The sequence below is a fragment of the Schistocerca serialis genome, chromosome 7 (assembly GCF_023864345.2).
Source record: "Schistocerca serialis cubense isolate TAMUIC-IGC-003099 chromosome 7, iqSchSeri2.2, whole genome shotgun sequence".
In the NCBI taxonomy this organism is placed as follows: domain Eukaryota; kingdom Metazoa; phylum Arthropoda; class Insecta; order Orthoptera; family Acrididae; genus Schistocerca; species Schistocerca serialis.
This window is the reverse complement of record NC_064644.1, coordinates 268225670-268247767: the sequence shown is the minus strand read 5'-3', so window position 1 is coordinate 268247767 and position 22098 is coordinate 268225670. Positions and strand designations below refer to the sequence as shown.

Sequence of the window (22098 nt, the reverse complement as noted above, 5' to 3'; positions counted from 1 at the left end):
GCAATACATAGCAGCATCTGAGTAGCTGACAAAAATATTATACAGAAGAATGGAAAAGAAAACTGTGGATCTGTTAGAAGATGATCAGTTTGTCTTTGGGAAAGGTAAAGGCAGCAGAGAGAGAGATTTCTAATGTTGCACTTGATAATGGACGCAAGACATAAGAAAAATCAAGGCAAGTTCATCGGATCTGTCAACCTAGAAAGAGCATTCAACAATGTAAAATGGTGCAAGACATTCGAAATTCTCAGGGAAGTAGGTGTAAAAGATGGGCAATATACAATCTGTACATGAACCCTGAGAAAGAAATAAAAATGGGAGGCCCAGAACAAAAATGTTAGGGGAATACAGAGATTGGAATACATCCAATAAATAACTGAGGACATGAGTGTAAGTGCTATTCTGATATGAAGAAGTTGGGAAAGGAAAGGAATTCAGAAAGGGCTGCATCAAACCAGCCAGAATGTTCCTGGATCTATGGTACGATGATCTCTGGCAGCCTCACATTACAGCCATGTTGTACATATTGTGTTAATAGAAATATTCTACACTTACAACACAAATTACGTATTACAAAACAGAGCGTAACAGTTATACTAGTTTATCTGACAAGCAGGTGACCTCAGCTGCATTAGGAGTTGCTGCCATGAGGTCCTCAAGTCTACACTGATCAAAGAACACATGTTGGTTTGTCTTGACCTCATCACAGTTGCACAGGTACGACAGTACTATGTATCCCTACTTTAGAAGATTTCAGTTGATCTTATTGTTCCCATCTGTAGTCTCTTAAGGACTTTCCAGACTTCCCAATTTTCATGGTGATGATTCCATCAAATGATGATCTTTTGGAGTTGATTAAACCTCCAATTTAGCCAGTGTTTGTTATTCATACCACAAACTTGCTGTGAGGAAGGTATTACTTGATTTCAGCCATAGAGTAGATGGGAAAATGCCATACAGTGGCGTTACACAGATGTAGAGAACTCCACTCTCTCTTTATACACAATTATCTCCCATCAAATTGTCAGTGAATCAATTCCAGCCAAGTTGTAGGACTTACCTGTACAATAAGTTTCAGATAGTTCATGATCAGTCAGCTTGTTTTGTTGGGTGTTACATCAACTTGCTCAGCGTAGGCAGATTCATACCAGACGGGAGAGGCATTTTCACCAGTGGACTAGTGAATTGTTATTTCTGTGGGTTTTATCACTCCTTGCAAAGCAACCCCACTTTAATCTACAATTTTCCAGAGGATATTGTTTCTGCAGATGACTCTCTTTCTTTCTTTTCTCTTTTTTTTTTTATGTGTTGCTTATATGACAGGGAATTGTCGAGGGTAGCATCCAAGTATTTGGTGTAGGGATGATGCTTAGTAGTGTTCCTTTCCATGTGACTTGGAGCCCTCTGGATATACACCTACTGTACAGATGATATTCACAAACCTGGATTTTTTTTAGGTAAGGCATAAGTAAGACAGTGTGCATTTTTGTCTTCTTGGTGAAGGATTGCAATCCTTGACTTTGTGTGTGATATGCTGCTAACTACACTGGTCTCAAACTGGGCCATAGTACTGCTTTAGTAACTTTTCTGAGAGTCGAACTTCACATGGAAATGTAAAAACCCATATAAAGTTGCCTGATCTGTAATTTACTGGTCAGATTATGACATTGTAATATTCTTGTTCATCCTGAATAGCCAAGACCTGCCTCTCTCTCTTTCCATCTGGCAGTTTACTGCATGGAATCTACACTAAAACTACGAATAATCTTCATGAAGTTTTTAAGTCCTTTATTTTGTTCCAGAAAGACTTCCATTATTCAGGAACACATGGAATGTTTAACTACTAATAAAGATTAGTTTGAGAGGAGCCTAAAGGATTTACTGGTGACAACTCCTACTACTTCATTTACGAATTCTCAGTACAACTGATTGATGTGTATTTATCATTAATAATGTCAAATATTACATAATATCTAACTTCTGTATATCTTCATTGCAGTAATGTGAACAATGTAAATAGGTGTTGTAAGCTGACTTTCTCTTTGATGATGCTCGTCTACAATAGCACTTTGGTGCATAGTACATTTACACATTTACTGACCAGTTTGTTAGTGCCTTTTAAATAATATATGTTTAAGAGATTTTGACTAATTTCACATCCATCAGCATCATTTCATTAGGGATCTGTGGAAGGTGCCTTAGCATATCTCTTTTTCTTTGGAAATATTTGTTTTGTTTTCTTTAGGATAGACTGCTACTTGTAACATAAAGGAGGTATTGAGCAACAGACAGGCACACTTAAAAATAGTCTAAATTATTAGATAAAGTCCTTCTTCACTTTTACAAAAACACACACACAATATATGCACGACTCACATGCTCTTGGCCACTGTTATCTCCTGGCGCTAATGCCCAACTGTAGATCTCTAACATACTGCAAGTAATGGAGAATCCCCACCAATTCCAAAGAAAATTAAAAATATAAGTCACTAGACATTACTACTAGAAATTATCTGAATATCTATATACAGGGAAACATTGTGTTTGCTCCATAGCACTTTGAAGTGTTCATTGTAAAGCAGTTTGGCAAGTAACAACATATTGTAAATATGACTCATTTTCCATGAAAAATACCTATGTAATCAACTAATATCAAGCTACCATTTTTACTTTACTTGATTAAATTTAGCTGTCATAAGGATAAATAGCATTTTCGAATCCAGTTTTTTCAGCATCTCTACGATATTCTCTCATGCATCCAACAAACCAGTCATTCATGCTGCACTTCTTTGTATATGTTCAATATCACTAATTAGTCCTATGTGTCCCGCACAATTGAGCAATGTTCTAGGCTGAATCACAAAAGTGTTTTGTAGGTAATCTCCTTTGTAGACTGACTGCACCTCCCCAGTTCTCTACCAATGAACTGAAGTCTGCTGCCTACTTTACATATGTCCCTGAAGATTCTCCTTTTTGGCAGGCTATAAGGAACAAAGTACATGACTGAAAGGGAGTAATAATGCATGTTTCCCAGTGTGCTGAAATGGAGCATAGTCAAATCAATACACAAAAAAGGATCAAATGGGGAAGCAACAAACTACAGACCAATATCACGGTTTCCTGCATTTAGTAAGATCTTTGATTCAGTGGTGCAGGCTGAGGTCAGTGGCTTTTTCACTAGAAATAATCCAGCAAGTGCACATTATGGATTTTGGAAAGACTGCAATGTCACAAGTGCTTACAAAGAATTTTTGTGGAAGTCTATAGTTCTATAAATAAAGGGAAGAATACTGTGGGCATATTTTTGTATCTCATTAAGGCACCTGACGTAATCTACCATGCACTGTCTCTTAGATAAACTGAAGCATGCCTTTTGGGTTCTAGGAAAACTGAATCTACCTATTTACTCACATCTAGCACTTGTATGACATTGTGTGAAAAGTTGACCCACATTTTCTGACAAAAATTAGCATTAGGGAAATTGTTCCATAATGGTGCATTTATGTTTTCTTGCCCTTTTAAACATGATAGTCACATATTTTCCAGCTGCATGAGAGTGCTTGCTGCACAAAAGATTCTCGATAAACACAAGCTAGAAAAAGAGGAATTTTCATCTTTTTTGAAAGTCGCACCTAGGGTTTTGCAATTTCAGCAGAACCTGATGTCTTATTTGTCAATGGGGAAATGGTTAGATATTAGAACTGTTGTACTGTCCTCGTGTGATGAAGCAATTTTAAATGCAATGATTAATATTTTGGCTTTCTATCTGTTACCTTCAGTTTCAACAACATGCTGATCAGTCTTTGACTTTAAATCAGGAGCTTCCTGTCTAACACTAAACATGTTAAATTAATGACTAATTGTAAAGGGACTTATCTACATTATACATCCTAAATTCAAGTTTTAAGATATTTTGATGCTGTAAAATTTAAGTACAATACACCATTTAACATCACACACTCCATGAAAAATGAATCATTGTGTAAAAATCCTTGTAATTGTAAACATTGTAGATCCTTTTGCTAAAATAACAATATCACCTGTAACAATCAATGTTTTTGCAAGATTCCGTGACTGGTAACATCAAACCAAAGTGAGTATAAGCCATGTTTTATTTGCTGTTAATAATTTGCTTCTGATTCAATCACAACTGTTCTATGTATGTCAGATCTGAACTCATGTTCTTAGTTATTTGAATGAGATGTTGGTGACTGACTATTAATTCTCCTCAACCTGTTTTTGATGAACTTTTTGCCTTTGGTGACCATTGTCACCATAACTACATCATAATAACTAATTTTTGTCTCTTCGGTAGCATTTTTGACAATATTGGGTCCATTTGTAACTATACGGTATGTTAAAAAAATTAAAAAAATAAAAATAACAAATAAAAAAGATCTCATGTGTGTGCTGTAAAACTACTTGTGCGAGGAATTTTTCTGATCATGTCTTCAGAATTACTTTGTAACACTGTTGATCCTTACCACCCGTCAATACTACATCTACATCTATACTCTGCAAAATACAGTGAGGTGCCCTGTGGCAGAGGGTGTGTTTCTTTCCGTTCCATTCACATACGGAGGGCAGGAAGGATGATTGAATGCCTCTGTACGTGCAGTAATTATTCTAATCTAATCCTCATGATTCCTATGTGAGCAATATGTAGGGGACTGTAGTACATTTCTAGAGTTATCATTTAAAGCCAGTTCTTGAAACTTTGTTAATAGACTTTTTTGCTGTAGTTTACATCTATCTTCCAGTTCAGTTCCTTCAGTATCTTTGTGACATTCTCACATTGATCAAACAAACCTGTGACCATTCATGCTGCTGTTCTCTGTATACATTCAATATCCCCTGTTAGTCCTATTTGGTATGGGTCCCAAGTGCTTCAGCAATATTCTACAGCAAGGGTCACACAAGTGACTTTTAAGCAATATCCTTTCTAGTCCCACTGCACTTCCCCAGTATTCTACCAATAAACCATAGTCTATCACCTGCTTTAACCATGACTGAGACTATGTGATCATTCCATTTCATATTGCAGCAAAATGTTACACCCAGATATTTTATGAGTTGGCCAATTCCAACAATGACTCATTGACATTATAGTCATAGGATACAACGTTTTTTGTTTTGTTTTGTGAAGTACTATTAGGCAAATTAGAGCTAAGCTATATTGTTAACATACAGTCAGGTTTTTTCTGGGCAACTGAATTTTGGCTTTCTTTGTGACCAGTGTTTCAGACTCTCATAGCTGATAAAATATTGTATTAATGTAAGTCCGCCACTGCTGTGGACTCTCATCCACATTGTGTTACAGTCAAATTCATTTCGGGCCTCACTAGATCTGACAATTCTGCTTATTGCATCTCCATGGAAGTCTGATTTATCCTTCTGAGTTGCAGACAGGCTCAACAAAATGACTGTTGGAATGTAACCTTTTGGTCAACAAGGCCTTTGTTGAAAATAGACAAAAAACACACACACAAGTGTGCGTGCAATACACAGCTCACACACACATGACCACAGTCTCTGGCAGCTGCAGCCAGACTGCGAACAGCAGGGCATGTTGGGAAAGGCAGCTGGGTAGTCGGAGTAAGGAGGAGGCTGCGGTGGGGAGAGGGAAGGATAGCAGTGTAGAGGTAGGGTAAAGTGCTGCATGCGAGAGTGGACAGGGACAAGGTGGAGAGCGGGTAGGACAACTAGGTGCCGTTGGGAGGTTAGATGGAAGGCAGGGGGAGCGATAGCGAAAAATGAGAGACGCAAAAGGACTGGATGCGTTGGTGGAATAGAGGGCTGTGTAGTGCTGGAATGGGAACAGCGAAGGCGCTAGATGGGTAAGGACAATTGCTAACGAATGAAGGCTGAGGCCAGGAGGATTATGGGAACATGGGATATACTGCAGGGAGAATTCCCACCTGCGGAGTTCAGAAAAGCTGATGTTGTTGGGAAGGATCCAAATGGCACAGGCTGTGAAGCAGTCACTGAAATGAAGAACATCGTGTTAGGTGGTGTGTTCAGCAATAAGGTGGTCCAGCTGTTTCTTGGCCACCGATTGTCAGTGCCCATTCATGTGGACAGACAGCTTGTTGGTTGTATGCCAATGTAGAATACAGCACAGTACTTGCAGCTTGGCTTGTAGATCACATGTCTTGATGTGATAGGTGATGTCTGTGGCCGGACTAGGTGGTGGTGGTGGTGGGAGGATGTATAGGGCAGGTTTTGCATCTAGGTATATTACAGGGATATGAGCCATGAGGCAAGAGGTTGGGGGCAGGGGTTGTGTAAGGATGGACAAGGATATTGTGTAGGTTTAGTGGACGGTGGAACACCGCTGTGGGAGGGATAGGAAGAATGGTGGGTAGAACATTTCTCATTTTAGGGCAATGTAATTCAGTTGCTCCAGTCCTGGGTGGTACTAAGTCATAAGAGGAATGCTTCTCTGTGACTGGACAGTGGGATTTTGGGAGGTGGTTGATGACTGGAGAGATAAGGCATGGGAGATCTATTTTTGTACAAGGTTGGAGGATAATCGTGGTCTGTGAAGACCTCAGTGAGGCCCTCAACATATTTCGAGAGTGACTGCTCATCACTGCAGATGTGACAGCCATGGGTGGCTAGGCTGTATGGAAAGGACTTCTTGGTGTGGGATGTGTGACAGCTGTCAAAGGGAAGGTATTGTTGGTGGTTGGTAGGCCTGTTATGGACAGAGATACTAATGTAGCCATCTTTGAGATGAAGTTCAACATTGAGGATGGTAGCTTGGTGGATTGAGTAGGACCAGGTGAAGTGAATGGGGGAGAAGCCATTGAGGTTGTGGATACATGTGGATAGGGCATCCACACCCTTGATCCAGATCATGAAGATGTCATTAATGAATCCGAACCAGGTGAGGGGTTTAGGACTCTAGGTATTTAGAAAGGATTCCTCTAGATGGCCCATGAACAGGTTGGCATAGAATGATGCCATGCAGGTGCCCATAGCTGTGCCACTGATTTATTTGTAGGTAATGCCTTCAAAGCAGAAGTAATTGTGGGTGAGAATATAGTTGGTCATGGCAACTAGGAAGGAGCTTGTTGGTTTGGAATTCTTTGGGCATTGGGAAAGGTAGTGTATAACAGTGGTAAGGCCATGTGCATTAGGGATGTTAGTGTAAAAGGAGGCGGCATCAATAGTGATGATCAGGGCACCGTGTGGTAAAGGAACAGTAACTGTGGACAGTTGGTGGAGGAAATGATTGGTATCTTTTATATAGGAAGGTAGGTTGTGGGTAACAGACTGAAGGTGTTGGTCTGCGAGAGCAGAGATTCTCTCAGATGGGCAACAGTAACCGGACAGAATGAGGTGTCCTGGGTGGCTGTGTTTATGGACTTTAAGAAGCACGTGTATGGTAGGTGTGAGGGGAGTGGTAGTGGTGAAGAGAGAGATGGACTTCAGGGTGAGGTTATGGGATGGGCCAAAGGATTTGAAGAGAGATTAGAGATCCTGCTGGATATCTGGAATGGGGTCACTGTGGCGAGGTTTGTTGGTGGATGAATTTGACAGCTGGTGGAGTCCTTCTGCCAGGTAGTCCTTGCAGTTCAAAACAACAGTGGTGGAGCCTTTGTCAGCAGGTAGGATTATAAGATCAGGATCAGTTTTTAGGTGGTGGATTGTGGTGCAGATGTAAGGTTGGTTTGAATGTTGAGGGACTTGGGTAATGATGGTGAGGCAAGGTTCAATGTTAAGAAATTCTGGAAAGTTAACACAGGCTGATATGAGGGCAGTGGTGGTGGATCACGGTTGGATGGAAGAGTGAACTGAGTCATGCAGGGTTCAACATCGGTCTCTGGTCGAGTTGGATTGGTAGGGTTGGTGGCGAAAAAGTTGGTCCGTTGGTTGGGTTGGGGAGTAAAGGGATTAAACTTCTGGGTTATCAGTCTCTTTTTTCCAAAGTCACACAGGTTTCAGATGAAAATCATAGCGCAAAAGAATCGTATCACTTAAAATCGGGGAAAAGAACCAAATGCGTGAACGAACTGTTTCCACTGTAGATGCTAGGAGAACAAGAGAAGGTCTTTAACAATTCCTGCATTATTGAATTTGGCAGTGGGGCAAAAGGTGAGGCCTTTGGAAAGGACCGATACTTCTGCGGGGCTAAGGCTTTTCGAGAAAAGGTTCATGTCTGTGTTTTGGGTCTGTATAGGTTCTGTGTGGTGGTAGGGAGGCATCTTTGAGGGTGCGGTGAATGTAATTGGTCCGTGAGACAGAGTTTGTCAGCCATGAGGGGACGTGGGGGAGGTCTGGAGGTTATTGTAGACGTGGTGGATAGTGGTAGTCCAAGTCTGCCAACCCTACCCCCTCTCCACTGCCCTCCGTCTAACCCCTCAACTGCCCCTAGCTGCCCTACCCTCTCTCCACCTTGTCCCTACATGATCCCACATGCAGCACTTAACAGCCTCCCAGCAATACCCTGCTATGCCTCCCCCTCCTTGCCCCAACTTCCTCCTTAATCCCCAACACCCGATTGCCTCTTCCATTCTGTGCTGCTTCTTGCAGTCTGGCTTTAGCTAACTGTGATCATGTATGTGTGAGTTGGGTTTTGCGTGATTGTGTGTGTTGTCTACTTTCGACAAAGGCCTTGTTGGCCAAAAAGTTACATTCTGACAGTCCTTTTGTTGTGCTATTTGCGACACAGCATCTCCACTGTATGGTAACAACTATCCTTTTCATAATATTGTTACATTCCATCCAGGATTTTCCAGTGTCTGATTTATCTTTCCTATATACATGCCATGTTTTGCCGCAGATTTCATTACTTTGTACAAACTAACAAAATACTCAAGATGATTACTTTAAATACCTCAACAAGAGAAAAGAAGCAAGGCAGCTGGCCCAAGAAGATCATATTAGATACACTTTCTGTGCCACAGATCCATGTAATGCATGTAGCGAGAAGTGAGTGTAAGAAACGAAGGTCCTCATAAAAAAATCCTGTAAGAAATACTGCTGTCAGTTGTACACAATATTCTAACTGCTTGCGTATGTTGAATAAATACTTTATTTATATTAGATGCACTTCTCCAGAATATAATTCCATAGGACAACAGAAAGTTAAAATAGGCAGACACTCACGTTCTTGGGTCAACACAATGAGAGATGCTACTAGGGGTAAGACACAGAACTGAGCTTCTTGATTGATGGCATTCACGAAAGAAATGACGCTCCATTGAAGAAGAGTGAACATGAAAAATGTGAAACAGTAAACAAAGGTAAGAGTGAACATGAAAAATGTGAAACAGTAAATAAAGGTAACCTACAAAGTGCTTCTGAACACTTCTCGTGTAATTTAAAAATGGTTAAGAAAAATGACTGCAGTAAGTTGAAAACAAACACGAACATGAGTCAGCTTACAAATAACAAAAAACAGGTACTGTTACTTTCAGATAGTCATGGTAGGAACTGTGCAGAAGTACTGAACAAAATTTCAACAACCAGCTATAAATTTACATCTTTGATAAAGCCAAATGCTATATTCAAAGAAATAACATGCAATATACAAAACAAAACGTCTAGTCTAGGACAAAATGATTATGTTGTCGTCTTAGCTGGGGCAAACGATATTAATGGATCAAAACGTGGTTTTATGACATCACTAGATGAAACGATCGCAAAAACTAGGCACACACAACTAATTCTATGCACAATACCAAACAGATATGACATGCCAAATGAAAACTGCAAAATCTACCAAATGAACAGTTATTTGATGCAGAAGGCATCTTACAGTGAACACATCAGAGTTTTAGATGTAAATAGCTTCCTCCAACGGAAAGACTTCACCAGGCATGGGCTTCACTTACATAAAAATGGGAAAAAGAAACTGTGTGTTAATCTGCTGAATGCCATCAAAAGTCCACTGGAAAGAAGAAGTGCCATAAAACGTGTTACACCAGGACATCAAACATATTCATGGTCCAATGAAGCTAATTTGGTGGACAATCTCAGAAGAATGAGCAATACTGCAGCTGAACCAACAGCAACACCAGGAGCTGAAGAGCCATCAGTAACAACAACAAAAGTGAATATGCAGTCAGGGTCATCAAGAAAAACACCAGAAACAGTTTTAGAAAAGAAGAAGGTATCCACAGTCAGCACTAAGTCACCAACAACATCCTATGCAAATATCTCATCAAGTGCCACAAATCAGTCAGCCCATGACATCCAAGTGGACACAGCAAAAAATGTGCAGCCACACTCCAAATCAGTACCACTGGAAACTGTGACAAGATCTTCAACACGAAAACGCAGACCTCCAGCCCACAGCCAGGATTTTTTATGGGCAAGAACACCAGTAGCTCCCTGCTAGCAGCAAACCAAAGGAAAACAGGTGCAGAGCAAAATTTTCATGAACCAAAACTACAAGAAAACCCGGTGAGTGGTGTCAAAAATCATTCCATTGGAAAACAGTCACAATTATCCTTTAAAATATTACACCATAATGTGCAGTCAATGTTTAAAAAGTTACTAGAAATAGATCTCTTCCTAAAAACAAAGCCACACTTAGATGTTCTCTGTATTACTGAACACTGGTTAACAGAAGACAAAATTTAAAAAAAACCCACTTGGCGAATTTACTCTAGCTGGTTATTCTTGTCGGAACAAAAGTAAGGGAGGTGGTACAGCAATCTATGTCAAAAAATATTTAAGATACAAAAGCCTCACAAAGTACAATAATATGGAAATAGAAACAGACTTTGAATTCTCGTTAATTATCTTAACAGACTATAACCTATTGATACTGAATGTATATAGAGCCCCTGATGGGAACATCCAAACCTTCAAACACTCCCTCGAAGCACTACTCGCAAAAATTCACTCACTAAACAAAGCTCTATTAATAAGTGGGGACTTTAATATTGACTTCCTCACACCTGGAAAAAACAAAGACGAATTGTTGAATATTACAAATTCATTCAACCTATCCCCAACTGTAAACACACCAACCAGGATCACAAAAAATTCAAAAACAGCTCTAGATCAGATTTTCATGAACACAGACAAACTGCACCACTCAATCGAAGTCATCAGCACAGGTTACAGTGACCATGAAGCCCAAATATTAACAGCGAATTTAAATTACATAGGACAATATCCCACAATAACTAAAATGCAAAGGCAATTTAATGATGATAATATAAGGCCTTTTGACTATCTGTTAAGGGCTGAAAACTGGGCAGAGGTCTATAAAGAAAATGATATAAACTACATATTTAATTCCTTCCATGAAACATTTCTCCACCACTTCAATACTGCATTTCCACTGAAATCCAGGAAAATCGGATACAAACACACAAACTCATGGGTAACAAAAGGGATAAGGATTTCCAGCCAAAAAAAGGGTGACTTAAAAAATCACATGACACACCATGATGTCAATGATCAGTTTAGGTCATATTGTAAGACCTATTTTGCAATCTATAGGAAAGTTATCCAACAAGCAAAAAAATTATACAATGATAAATTTATAAAGGAATCTAACAATAAAATGAAAGGCTTGTGGACAGTTGTAAAAAATGAAACAAACAGTAAGCAGCATGTTATAAACAAAACATTAAAACTAAACCTAAATGATGAAGTCACATCAGATCCCCAAAAAATAGTAAATGGTTTTAATGACTATTTTAGCAAAATAGCAGAAAACCTGATAAAGAACAACTGCCACAGACCAAATGCTCAACACCAAACACTAATAGAAACCGCACCGGTACAGGCATCAATGTTTCTTCACAAAGTCTCCAATCCTGAAGTACTTACAGTTATAAAAGGACTAAAGAATAAGTACTCCAGTGGTAGTCACAATATTCCTGATTTAATTGTAAAGAAATGTGGAGAATCCATTGTAGAACCCCTAACCCACATAATAAATGCATCCTTTACAAATGGAGTTTTCCCTGACCTACTAAAGACTTCTAAAATTACCCCACTTCACAAAAAGGCCTCTAAAAATGATGTAGCCAATTACCGACCCATAGCACAACTCAGCTCATTCTCAAAAATATTTGAAAAATTATTTTACACCAGATTGGAAGACTTTACTAATAAACTATCCTTATTGACAAAACACCAGCATGGTTTTAGAAAGCAAAAAACAACTACCACAGCTATTTATGAGTATCTCAACGAAACCTTAAAAGCACTGGATAATAAGGAAATCACTACTGGTATCTTTTTAGATTTATCCAAAGCGTTTGATGTAATTGACCATACCATACTCCTTAAGAAGTTAGCAAATAAAGGTATAAGAGGAATTGAAAACAAATGGTTAGAATCTTACCTGTCAAACAGATTTCAAAAAGTTGAAATTAATTTTGAAAAAAAGAATACAACCACCCATCAATCTACTGTCCACTCCTCTGACACAATGCCTATTAGATATGGTGTGCCACAAGGCTCAATCCTGGGACCCATACTGTTTCTGCTATACATTGATGATATAAGCACAAAGCTTGCTACAGGAAATACCACACTATTTGCCGATGACACAAGTATTCTAATAATGGGTACTGATACAGAGGACCACAACCAAAAAATTAAACCGCTTATGTCGTCACTCGGCAAATGGTTCAATGAGAACAAACTGATTTTAAACATACAGAAAACAACCTACATCAACTTCAGACTCTCATCCCAAAAACAAGAAATGCCTGATGTGACTCTAAATAACCAAGAGCTTATGTGTGTGGACTCTGTCAAGTTTCTTGGCATATGGCTTGCAGAAAATCTTAAGTGGGAGACACACACAAATTATATCTCAAAAAAGCTCTCAACTGTATGTTACATTTTAAGGATACTCAAAAAATCAGTCACAAAATCTGTTCTCATACATGTATATTATGCTTACTTCCATTCTACATTACAGTATGGAATCATATTTTGGGGGAACTCACCTGGAGGTAGATATATTTTCAAAAAGCAAAAAATGGCAATACGCATAATATGTAATCTAAGACATAACGAATCATGCAGACAACATTTCAAAACAAATGGCATTATGACACTGCCCTCTGCTTACATTTATAATATCGTCTCATTTGTCAAGTCATACCTGTTAAACAATGACTGCACACTAAAATTCCATGGAGATATTCATAACTATGCAACAAGGCAGCAATCTGACCTACATATGATTCAGTCCAGAACTACCTGCTACCAAAAAAGTGTTTTAAATGTTGGGATAAAAATGTATAATAATTTACCCAATGAAATCAAAGCAACAAAGAACCCAAGAGCCTTCACACATAAGTTAAAAAAATATCTCTTGGACCATTGCTTTTATGCAGTTGATCATTTTTTTGAAAGGGGTTAAAAATGTAAAAAATATGATAAATGTTCAATTAGGTCTGAAAATTATATACTGTGCATGTCTATGAAATACACTGGACCACTTTACTATTACATTTGTATTGGCTGTTTGTATTTTACCATACAACATTTGCATTTACTGTTTTGTTAAAGATAGCTTACTTCCTCATTGCAAAATAATGTAAAATCAATTTATTAAATATTACCTGCAAATATGTTCCCTTGACCTATCCAATATCGTATGTAAAACCTTACATCTCTTTGATTTGTATTAACTGTTTTGTTGAAGATAGTTAATTTCCTTGCTACAAAATAATGTAAATATCAATTTGTAAAAATTACTGTAAATAGCTCTCTTGATCTATCCAATATCATATGTACAGCTGTACAATACTATGATTGCCTGGATCAATAAAAATACAATACAATACAACACAATGTGTTAACAAACATTTCACTGCCTCTTGCAGATACAGACAATTCATCTTTTCTCACACTCACATCCCCAGGCTGTTTCAAAATTGCTTAAGTGTTCCCTATTCATAAGAAAGAAGACAAATAAAATATAGAAAACAATAGACCAACTGCCTTGGATTTAGTGAAATCGTAGAAAAAAATAATGTGTAATAGGTTAATGAAATTTTCAGAGAAAATAAATTCTTACTGATGCTCAGCATGGATTCAGGAAAAATAAATCAACAACTAGTGCTATCTACGATTTTATACACAATACCCTGCAAACAATGGACAAAAAAACAAATTGCCATTGGCATTTTGTTAGACTTAAGTAAAGCCTTTGACATACTGGACCACAATACACAGTTGGACAATTTCCAAGCGTATGGCATTAGTGGCACTGCACTAAAATGGTTCACAACATACTTGACAACCAGGGAACAGAAAATACAAATAAAACAGGAACTAAAGGAAAATACTATGTGTTTCTCAGATGCACAAAAAAAGAAAGAAAATCCTCTTTATCCTGTACACAAAAGATTTAAACCTGAATAATGAGACACAAAAAAATACTTTTTCTGCAGATGACACAAGCATTCTTACTACAGGAAACACCCCAAGTCAGCTACAACAAGCTATACATAAAATTACAGCAGAGTTATATACCATAGCCTACATGGTTTGAGGCAAATAAACGACTAATAAACACCAAAAACACAACATTCCTACATTTCTGTTTAAAAGGTGATGCATGCAACAGCAGTGTGACATTTAACTCTAGAAAAATTTCATCTTCTCATGGAAACAAGGCTTGTAGGCATATGGCTTCAAAATAACTTCAAATGGCATACACATACAAACAAAATGAAATTGTTATGGTCTACGATTACTCAATGTTAAACCAAGTTTTAGCACTGTCCAAATTACCTACTTTGCTCAATTCCATTGCATCCTACTGTATGGAATTATATTCTGGGGTAAAACACCACCTAGTTCATCCATTTTCCTAACCCAACAAAGAACTGTAAGAGCACTACAACATGACTAACAAACAGATTCTTGCAAATCCCTCCCTGAAAAGTTGTCAATCCTCCCACTTCCCTATTACATACTAGAAATCTATAAGCATATTAGAAAACAATTAAAAGACATAAATGAAAATTTTAACATCCACGAACATGATACAAGACAAAAGTAAGAGATTCATGTCCAGTCAGTAAAGACATCAAACACAGTCTTTTGAAAACCCCATGGGTATTCTTATTAGATCATTGCTTCTAGTCAGTGGCAGAATTTTTTGAACATGTGAGTTATAAGAGATTTGACACAAGACAGTGCAGTCACTGGAAGTAGTGCAAACTCTTTTGTAGATAAAGCTAAAATTTATGTAACTACTGAAATAATATTGTTTTGACTGTGTTGTGTGACTGTTTTGTTTTGTGTTTGTTCTGTGTGCCACAATCTGGAGAGATGTTTTTATGAATGAATAAATAAATAAAAGTTTACATGTTCATTATTTTAATTTACATTACCCAGATGGATACCAAGGAATTCTACACAATTAGTTCCATTTAGCATATGGCCAGTAATGTCTACATCTGTTCTGATGTTTATTTCTATTTTATTTTCATTATCCTGATGGATACCAAGGAATTTTACACAATGTGTTTCATTTAGGGTGTGGCCATTAATGTCTACAGCTGCTGTGAACAGGTCAGTATTGGTGGCGTGAAAGCACATAACGTGAATCTTTGTGAGACTGAGACTTAAGCTTGTAGGCATCTTAAGTTGTTATTTGAGTTTGTGTCTGCTAAGGTTGCAAGGGGACCCTTGATTTCTACACTTTAGTCATAAGTAAACACTGCAGTTTTTGCAGCACCCTTTGAAGCTATTAGAAGAACATTTATGTAAGAAACAAATTAGGGCCCAGTATCTATTCTTGCAGCACTCCACGTCATGCTATCGAATAAAAATATCCAAACACATATTAGTGAATATTAATATGGAGTGTGTTCACTCTTCGCCTTTATGATGTCTTGAAACTGCTGGGGGCAGCTTCAGTGAGGTGTCTGAATGTCTTGTAGGAGAACTGCAGCTATTCTTCCTCAAGAGTTAAAACCAGTGAGGACAGTTATGTTGGACACAGAGGTCTGGAGCAAACTCAACATTCTAACTCATCCCACAGGTATTCGAGTAGGCACAGTCATGTCTCTAGGCAGGCCACTCCATTTCAGGAATGTTGTTGTCCACAAACCACTGCCTCAAAGATGGTTTAGCTGTGCTTATTCCTTTGTATTCCCATTTCACAGTCACATCATGAGCAGTTGACTTGGGCACTTTCGAAGGGTTGAAATCAAGGGCGTACCCACCCAGGATCTGAACTAGGGAGGGGGGGGGGGGGCAGGTCATACTAGTCTCAGGAAACAAGGACTCGAGACAACATACAGCACTTCCTATTTAAAAAAAACAGTAAACCAGTGAAAAACTGCTTTTAATAAACATTTTAAATACAAGAATGCACGTGTACAATCCAAGAAAACATGCAGCACTTCTTATTAAATAAAACAGTAAACTAGTAAAAAACTGCGAATATCTTCTAGGTGGGGGGGCAGCTGCCCCCCCTGCCCCTAGCTGGGTACGCATATGGTTGAAATATCCCTGATGTATTTGTTACTTTGGTGACATCGAAAGACTGATCCATATTTGAAGTCACCGAGCTCTCCAAACCATTCCATTATGCTGTTACTGCTCCTCAACTGACAACACAATACTACCTGCTTCCTTATATACTGTCAGGTCCACTATTTCTGATATCCAGTAGTCAGTTCTGCATTACATAGAGGTTGTGTGGATATTTTTGAGCAGATAATCATTCTGAGATCAGTTACGTGCTTCAGGTACTATATGTTAATGACATTCTCCGCTTCCTGTTGGGGATAAAATTCAAGTTTATGCAAGAGGGATGCCATTCCAAATAGCCTTTTGCGGTCCACCAGATTAATGGCAATGTCACTCACAACATACCAACAGCATAATTTTTCTCTTTCACCTCTGTCAGTGCTTTATTTCTAGAACTTATATTGCTTTCTATGAGGAGAATCCTTCACAAAACACAACTGAGAGGCAGTTAACTAGTATCACTCCATTAATTGAGTCTTCTGTCAGAGGCCACTTTCGCAAACACTTCTGAAAACACTGGAAGGAGTGATATAAATCTGCAGTTTGTCAGAAAATATTTCCTGAGTTACTGATTGTTACAAAGATAAGTTGAGGATAATCCTATCAAGTCAGAACAAGATTTTAATATTATGCTAGAAATAACATTATAGTAATCATTATTACAACTTTTTAATAGCACGATGAAGTTTTTAGTCTCTGTCTCACAAGGCACTCATTCTGCAAATTATCTGATTACCTAAATTCAAGTTTTGAAAAGTCCTGTTACCTATATCGCAAGAAGCAGTAAAGCAGCAACTGGTTTCAAAGTAGGCCTAATGACTTTGTCTTTAATTTGCATGGGTATGTTTATGTGACAAAATTATGAATAGTACTAAGCTGTATAGTTATCATTTGTTAATGCAATGTAAAATTTTAATTTTTTTATAATTTTCTGGTCATTTGTTAAAGTGTACCTTGTTGCATTCAAATTTCTGCACAGATTCCCATTCTTGATAGGGTCTATGGAACATGATGAATGACTTACTCTTGCGAGAAATTGACACTAATATTGAGTAGGCCTAAATTTCCTTGGAATTCAGCTGGATAACAAGCTAATATAAGATCTCTATCTATAAACTAAATAATAAACTAGAGTTTGTTAAGTCTGGCACTCAGAAGTATCTCTCACTGTATCAACTTTAAGTGAAGGGTGTCGGTTTATTTTCAACAAGCTTACTTTTACGGCTTCTTGTTCTACAGATGAGGCAATAACGATGAAATATTCGTTCAGAAAAATGGGCAATAAGAACACATTACGACATACATCTATACTGTCATAGAAAACTTACAACAGATCTTGGAATCCTTGCACTCATTTTCAATTATAATTACTCGGTGACCGCTTTTGTAGCACCAGTTACAATAATTTGAATCGGATGAGCTATGATTTACACAACTACCATGCAAGATCCCGAAATTTTTCGTGTCTACAGATCAGATTAAAATGCTGCATCCCGCAAGGCGATCTTTAAAAATCTGCAGGCATGTATAATGCACGAAACTGGGATTGTCTGTCAATTCAAAAGTAAATCAAATTTCTGTTTTGATGGCAGTTCTTTGTAGAAATTATGAGAGTATCTAGATCCAAGTAATAAGGGTCCTTAATAACAGCGGGATAAGTATAACAGCAATTTTCGATACAGCAGCGAGCGCATGTGCGTCCTTCTATGACGTCCTAGCTGGCTTTAACGTGGCCTACGCTTAGGTCTCGTGGCTTTAGAGCACTGTAATCGTTTTGTGTGTTCAGTGTCAAAGGTCACAGATTGTATCATATTATACAATACTTCCCAATTTTCACTGATAACAGGCCTCAACTGTCACTGCGCGCAGGGTACACTTAGTTTTTATAATAATTCAGGTGCCGGCCGCGGTGGTCTAGCGATTCTAGGCACTCAGTCCGGAACCGCGCGACTGCTACGGTCGCAGGTTCGAATCCTGCCTCGGGCATGGATGTGTGTGATGTCCTTAGGTTAGTTAGGTTTAAGTAGTTCTAAGTTCTAGGGGACTGATGACCACAGATGTTAAGTCCCATAGTGCTCAGAGCCACTTGAACTTGAATAATTCAAGTAAACATCACGCTAACGGTGTAGTAGAGAATCCGCAACAGTTTATTTGGAAGCTGCTGCTTTCTAGCTAATTTTGTTAAACGCTATTACATGGATAATGTCAAACTGCATGTTGCATTTCTAGTGTGATTAATAATTAATACAGCGTACAAACTCAGTTTCTGACTTTACCTCTCTTAGCCACCGGTAATTACACCGGTACATAGATTTGTTCCACATGGTGTGTTTTAATATCTGGAAACAAAATCTCGTTTTCCACCCATCGACAAAACTCCTGGATTCGACTCTGTGTTGTATTAATTCGATGCCGTTATCGTATCCAGTGTATTTAGAAATAAATTACAGACTGACACTTAAGCAGTTTCGACTACAGCAAGTCATCATAAAATGATTTGCGTGGTACCGATACGTCACATGGTACGGTACATTGTCAAAGTTTACAAGAATGTCGCTGTATTCGCCTAAGGTAGTCTACTTTGTGCGTATGTTTTGCTACATTCCATTAATTAGTTTACTTACATTGTCGTGGGTACAGCACCTTCCTGTTTCCCTTCAACATCTTCTTTGTATCTCCCTTCCTGATTGCAGCACAATTGCACAGAACGGGGATGCGGCAATACCTGTTCTACGTTCAGATAGTTTACCTTCGAGCCAATATTGTTTGTCTAGCGCCCATTCGTTGCGACCCTCAGCAACATACAACCATATAACTGTGAAAATATATGCACTACCGTGAATCGCCGAACACAGAATGCACCAAAAACAAAAATAATTTCACTTCCGCGTGGTATTTCCACAGCCTTTGTTGTTAAGTACAGATAACTCTAGTTCTCCCGTTGTCCCAGTGCAGATAACCCACGTTTACTTGATCTTCACACCTTATGAAATATTCAGTTTATTTTGTCGTACGTTATGTAAACCGGGAATATCTTTCGATCCGTAGAACAGAGTTGACACCGTCGTCACATCTACCGAACACTTGAACTACGTGCGGCACACTACTGTTTTCAGCAGTCGGCACGCACTCATACCCACAGTGTTATCTGCTACACTGCTGAGTCATGCATGACACGTGCCATTAATATCCAATCGTATGCTGCCTTAATCACGTGATACACAAAATCGTCTTTAAGGGGAATCCCACACCAGCACTCTGCCGTAAGAGCAGTGTGAGATTTTCTTATCACGTGTAGCCCCTGCAAGATCGTATCCAAGATCAGGGCTAGGGCAGAGGACGGTAAATCAGGTCAGTCTGGCGGCGAAATAATTTTGAGATTTCTCGAAAAATTGCTGTGGATGCATTTGCTTATAGTAGCTTACATGTTCTGGCTTTATTTTGAACCGAGGCGTTCATCTATTTTGCAGGGCACATGCATTTAGCGACGATCTTTTTATTTTATTTATTTAGTTATTTTTTTAAGAAGGCTAGAGGTGTGGGGAGACTCAGCGCCCTTCGCTGGCTAAGGCCATGTTTTCTTTTCTGTGCACGAACATATTACATTGATAAATGAAGCTGCTGAAATACGCTTCTGCTCTTCTGTTTTATAGTATTCCTAATGACAGATGACAGATGCGAAGAAAATACGGTAACATTGTACAAAAGAGTTTAATGTCAGAAAAGTTTTCTCAGGAGGTTTTTATATTCAATTCACCAATGTCTCCATTGCCGAAAAAGCAATGTTATCAAAAAGCGTTTCGCCTCACCCGCATTTCTGAGTGATAAGATTAGCCGACAGCAAAGTACACTTAGGTGACAAAGGTAATGGGATACCTCCTAATATCACTTAGCACCTCCTTCTGCCCGGCGTACTGTAGCAACTCCACGTAGCACGGACGCAACAAGACACTGCAGAAATGTTAGGCCATGCTGCCTCTATAGCCATCCATAGTTGCGAAACTGCTGCCAGTGCAGGATTTTGTGCACGAACTGACTTCTCGATTATGTCCCACAAATGTTCGATGGGATTCACGTCAGGTGATCTGGTTGGTCAAATCATTCGCTAGAACTGTCCAAAATGTTCTTCAAACCAATCGTGAACACTTGCGGCCCGGTGACATGGCACATAGTAATCCACACGAAAAATTCCATCATTGTTTGGGAACATTAAGTCTGTGAATGGTTGCAAATGGTCTCCAAGTAGCCGAAAATAACCGTTGCCAATCAATGATCGGTTCAGTTTCTACTACATCTACATCTACATCCATACTCCGCAAGCCACCTGACGGTGTGTGGCGGAGGGTACCCTGAGTACCTCTATCGGTTCTCCCTTCTATTCCAGTCTCGTATTGTTCGTGGAAATAAGGATTGTCTGTATGCTTCTGTGTGAGCTCTAATCTCTCTGATTTTATCCTCATGGTCTCTTCGCGAGATATACGTGGGAGGGAGCAATATACTGCTGGACTCTTCAGTGAAGGTATGTTCTCGAAACTTCAACAAAAGCCCGTACCGACCTACTGAGCGTCTCTCCTGCAGAGTCTTCCACTGGAGTATATCTATCATCTCCGTAACGCTTTCGCGATTACTAAATGATCCTGTAACGAAGCGCGCTGCTCTCCGTTGGATCTTCTCTATCTCTTCTATCAACCCTATCTGGTACGGATCCCACACCGCTGAGTAGTATTCAAGCAGTGGGCGAACAAGTGTACTGTAACCCACTTCCTTTGTTTTCGGATTGCATTTCCTTAGGAAGAAACTGCAAAAAGGTGGGAATTTAAGGAGATGGGACCTGGATAAACTGAAAGAACCAGAGGTTGTACAGAGTTTCAGGGAGAGCATAAGGGAACAATTGACAGGAATGGGGGAAAGAAATACAGTAGAAGAAGAATGGGTAGCTTTGAGGGATGAAGTAGCGAAGGCAGCAGAGGATCAAGTAGGTAAAAAGACGAGGGCTAACAGAAATCCTTGGGTAACAGAAGAAATATTGAATTTAATTGATGAAAGGAGAAAATATAAAAATGCAGTAAATGAAGCAGGCAAAAAGGAATACAAACGTCTCAAAAATGAGATCGACAGGAAGTGCAAAATGGCTAAGCAGGGATGGCTAGAGGACAAATGTAAGGATGTAGAGGCCTATCTCACTAGGGGTAAGATAGATACTGCCTACAGGAAAATTAAAGAGACCTTTGGAGATATGAGAACGACTTGTATGAATATCAAGAGCTCAAATGGAAACCCAGTTCTAAGCAAAGAAGGGAGAGCAGAAAGGTGGAAGGAGTATATAGAGGGTCTATACAAGGGCGATGTACTTGAGGACAATATTATGGAAATGGAAGAGGATGTAGATGAAGATGAAATGGGAGATATGATACTGCGTGAAGAGTTTGACAGAGCACTGAAAGACCTGAGTCGAAACAAGGCCCCTGGAGTAGACAACATTCCATTGGAACTACTGACGGCCTTGGGAGAGCCAGTCCTGACAAAACTCTACCATCTGGTGAGCAAGATGTATGAAACAGGTGAAATACCCTCAGACTTCAAGAGGAATATAATAATTCCAATCCCAAAGAAAGCAGG

General features: G+C 39.0%; 1 protein-coding gene across 1 annotated transcript in view; it reads right to left on the bottom strand.

Annotated features, from left to right (window-relative positions):
* LOC126412662 (putative helicase MOV-10) overlaps nt 1–19619 on the bottom strand; it is a 431824-nt gene extending 412205 nt beyond the window's left edge. The window contains exon 1 of the mRNA XM_050082364.1: nt 19104–19619. Within this exon, the coding sequence (XP_049938321.1) occupies nt 19104–19143 (40 nt within the window). The 5' untranslated portion in view covers nt 19144–19619. The remainder of the gene's footprint in view (nt 1–19103) is intronic.
* Nucleotides 19620–22098: the final 2479 nt, after the last annotated feature.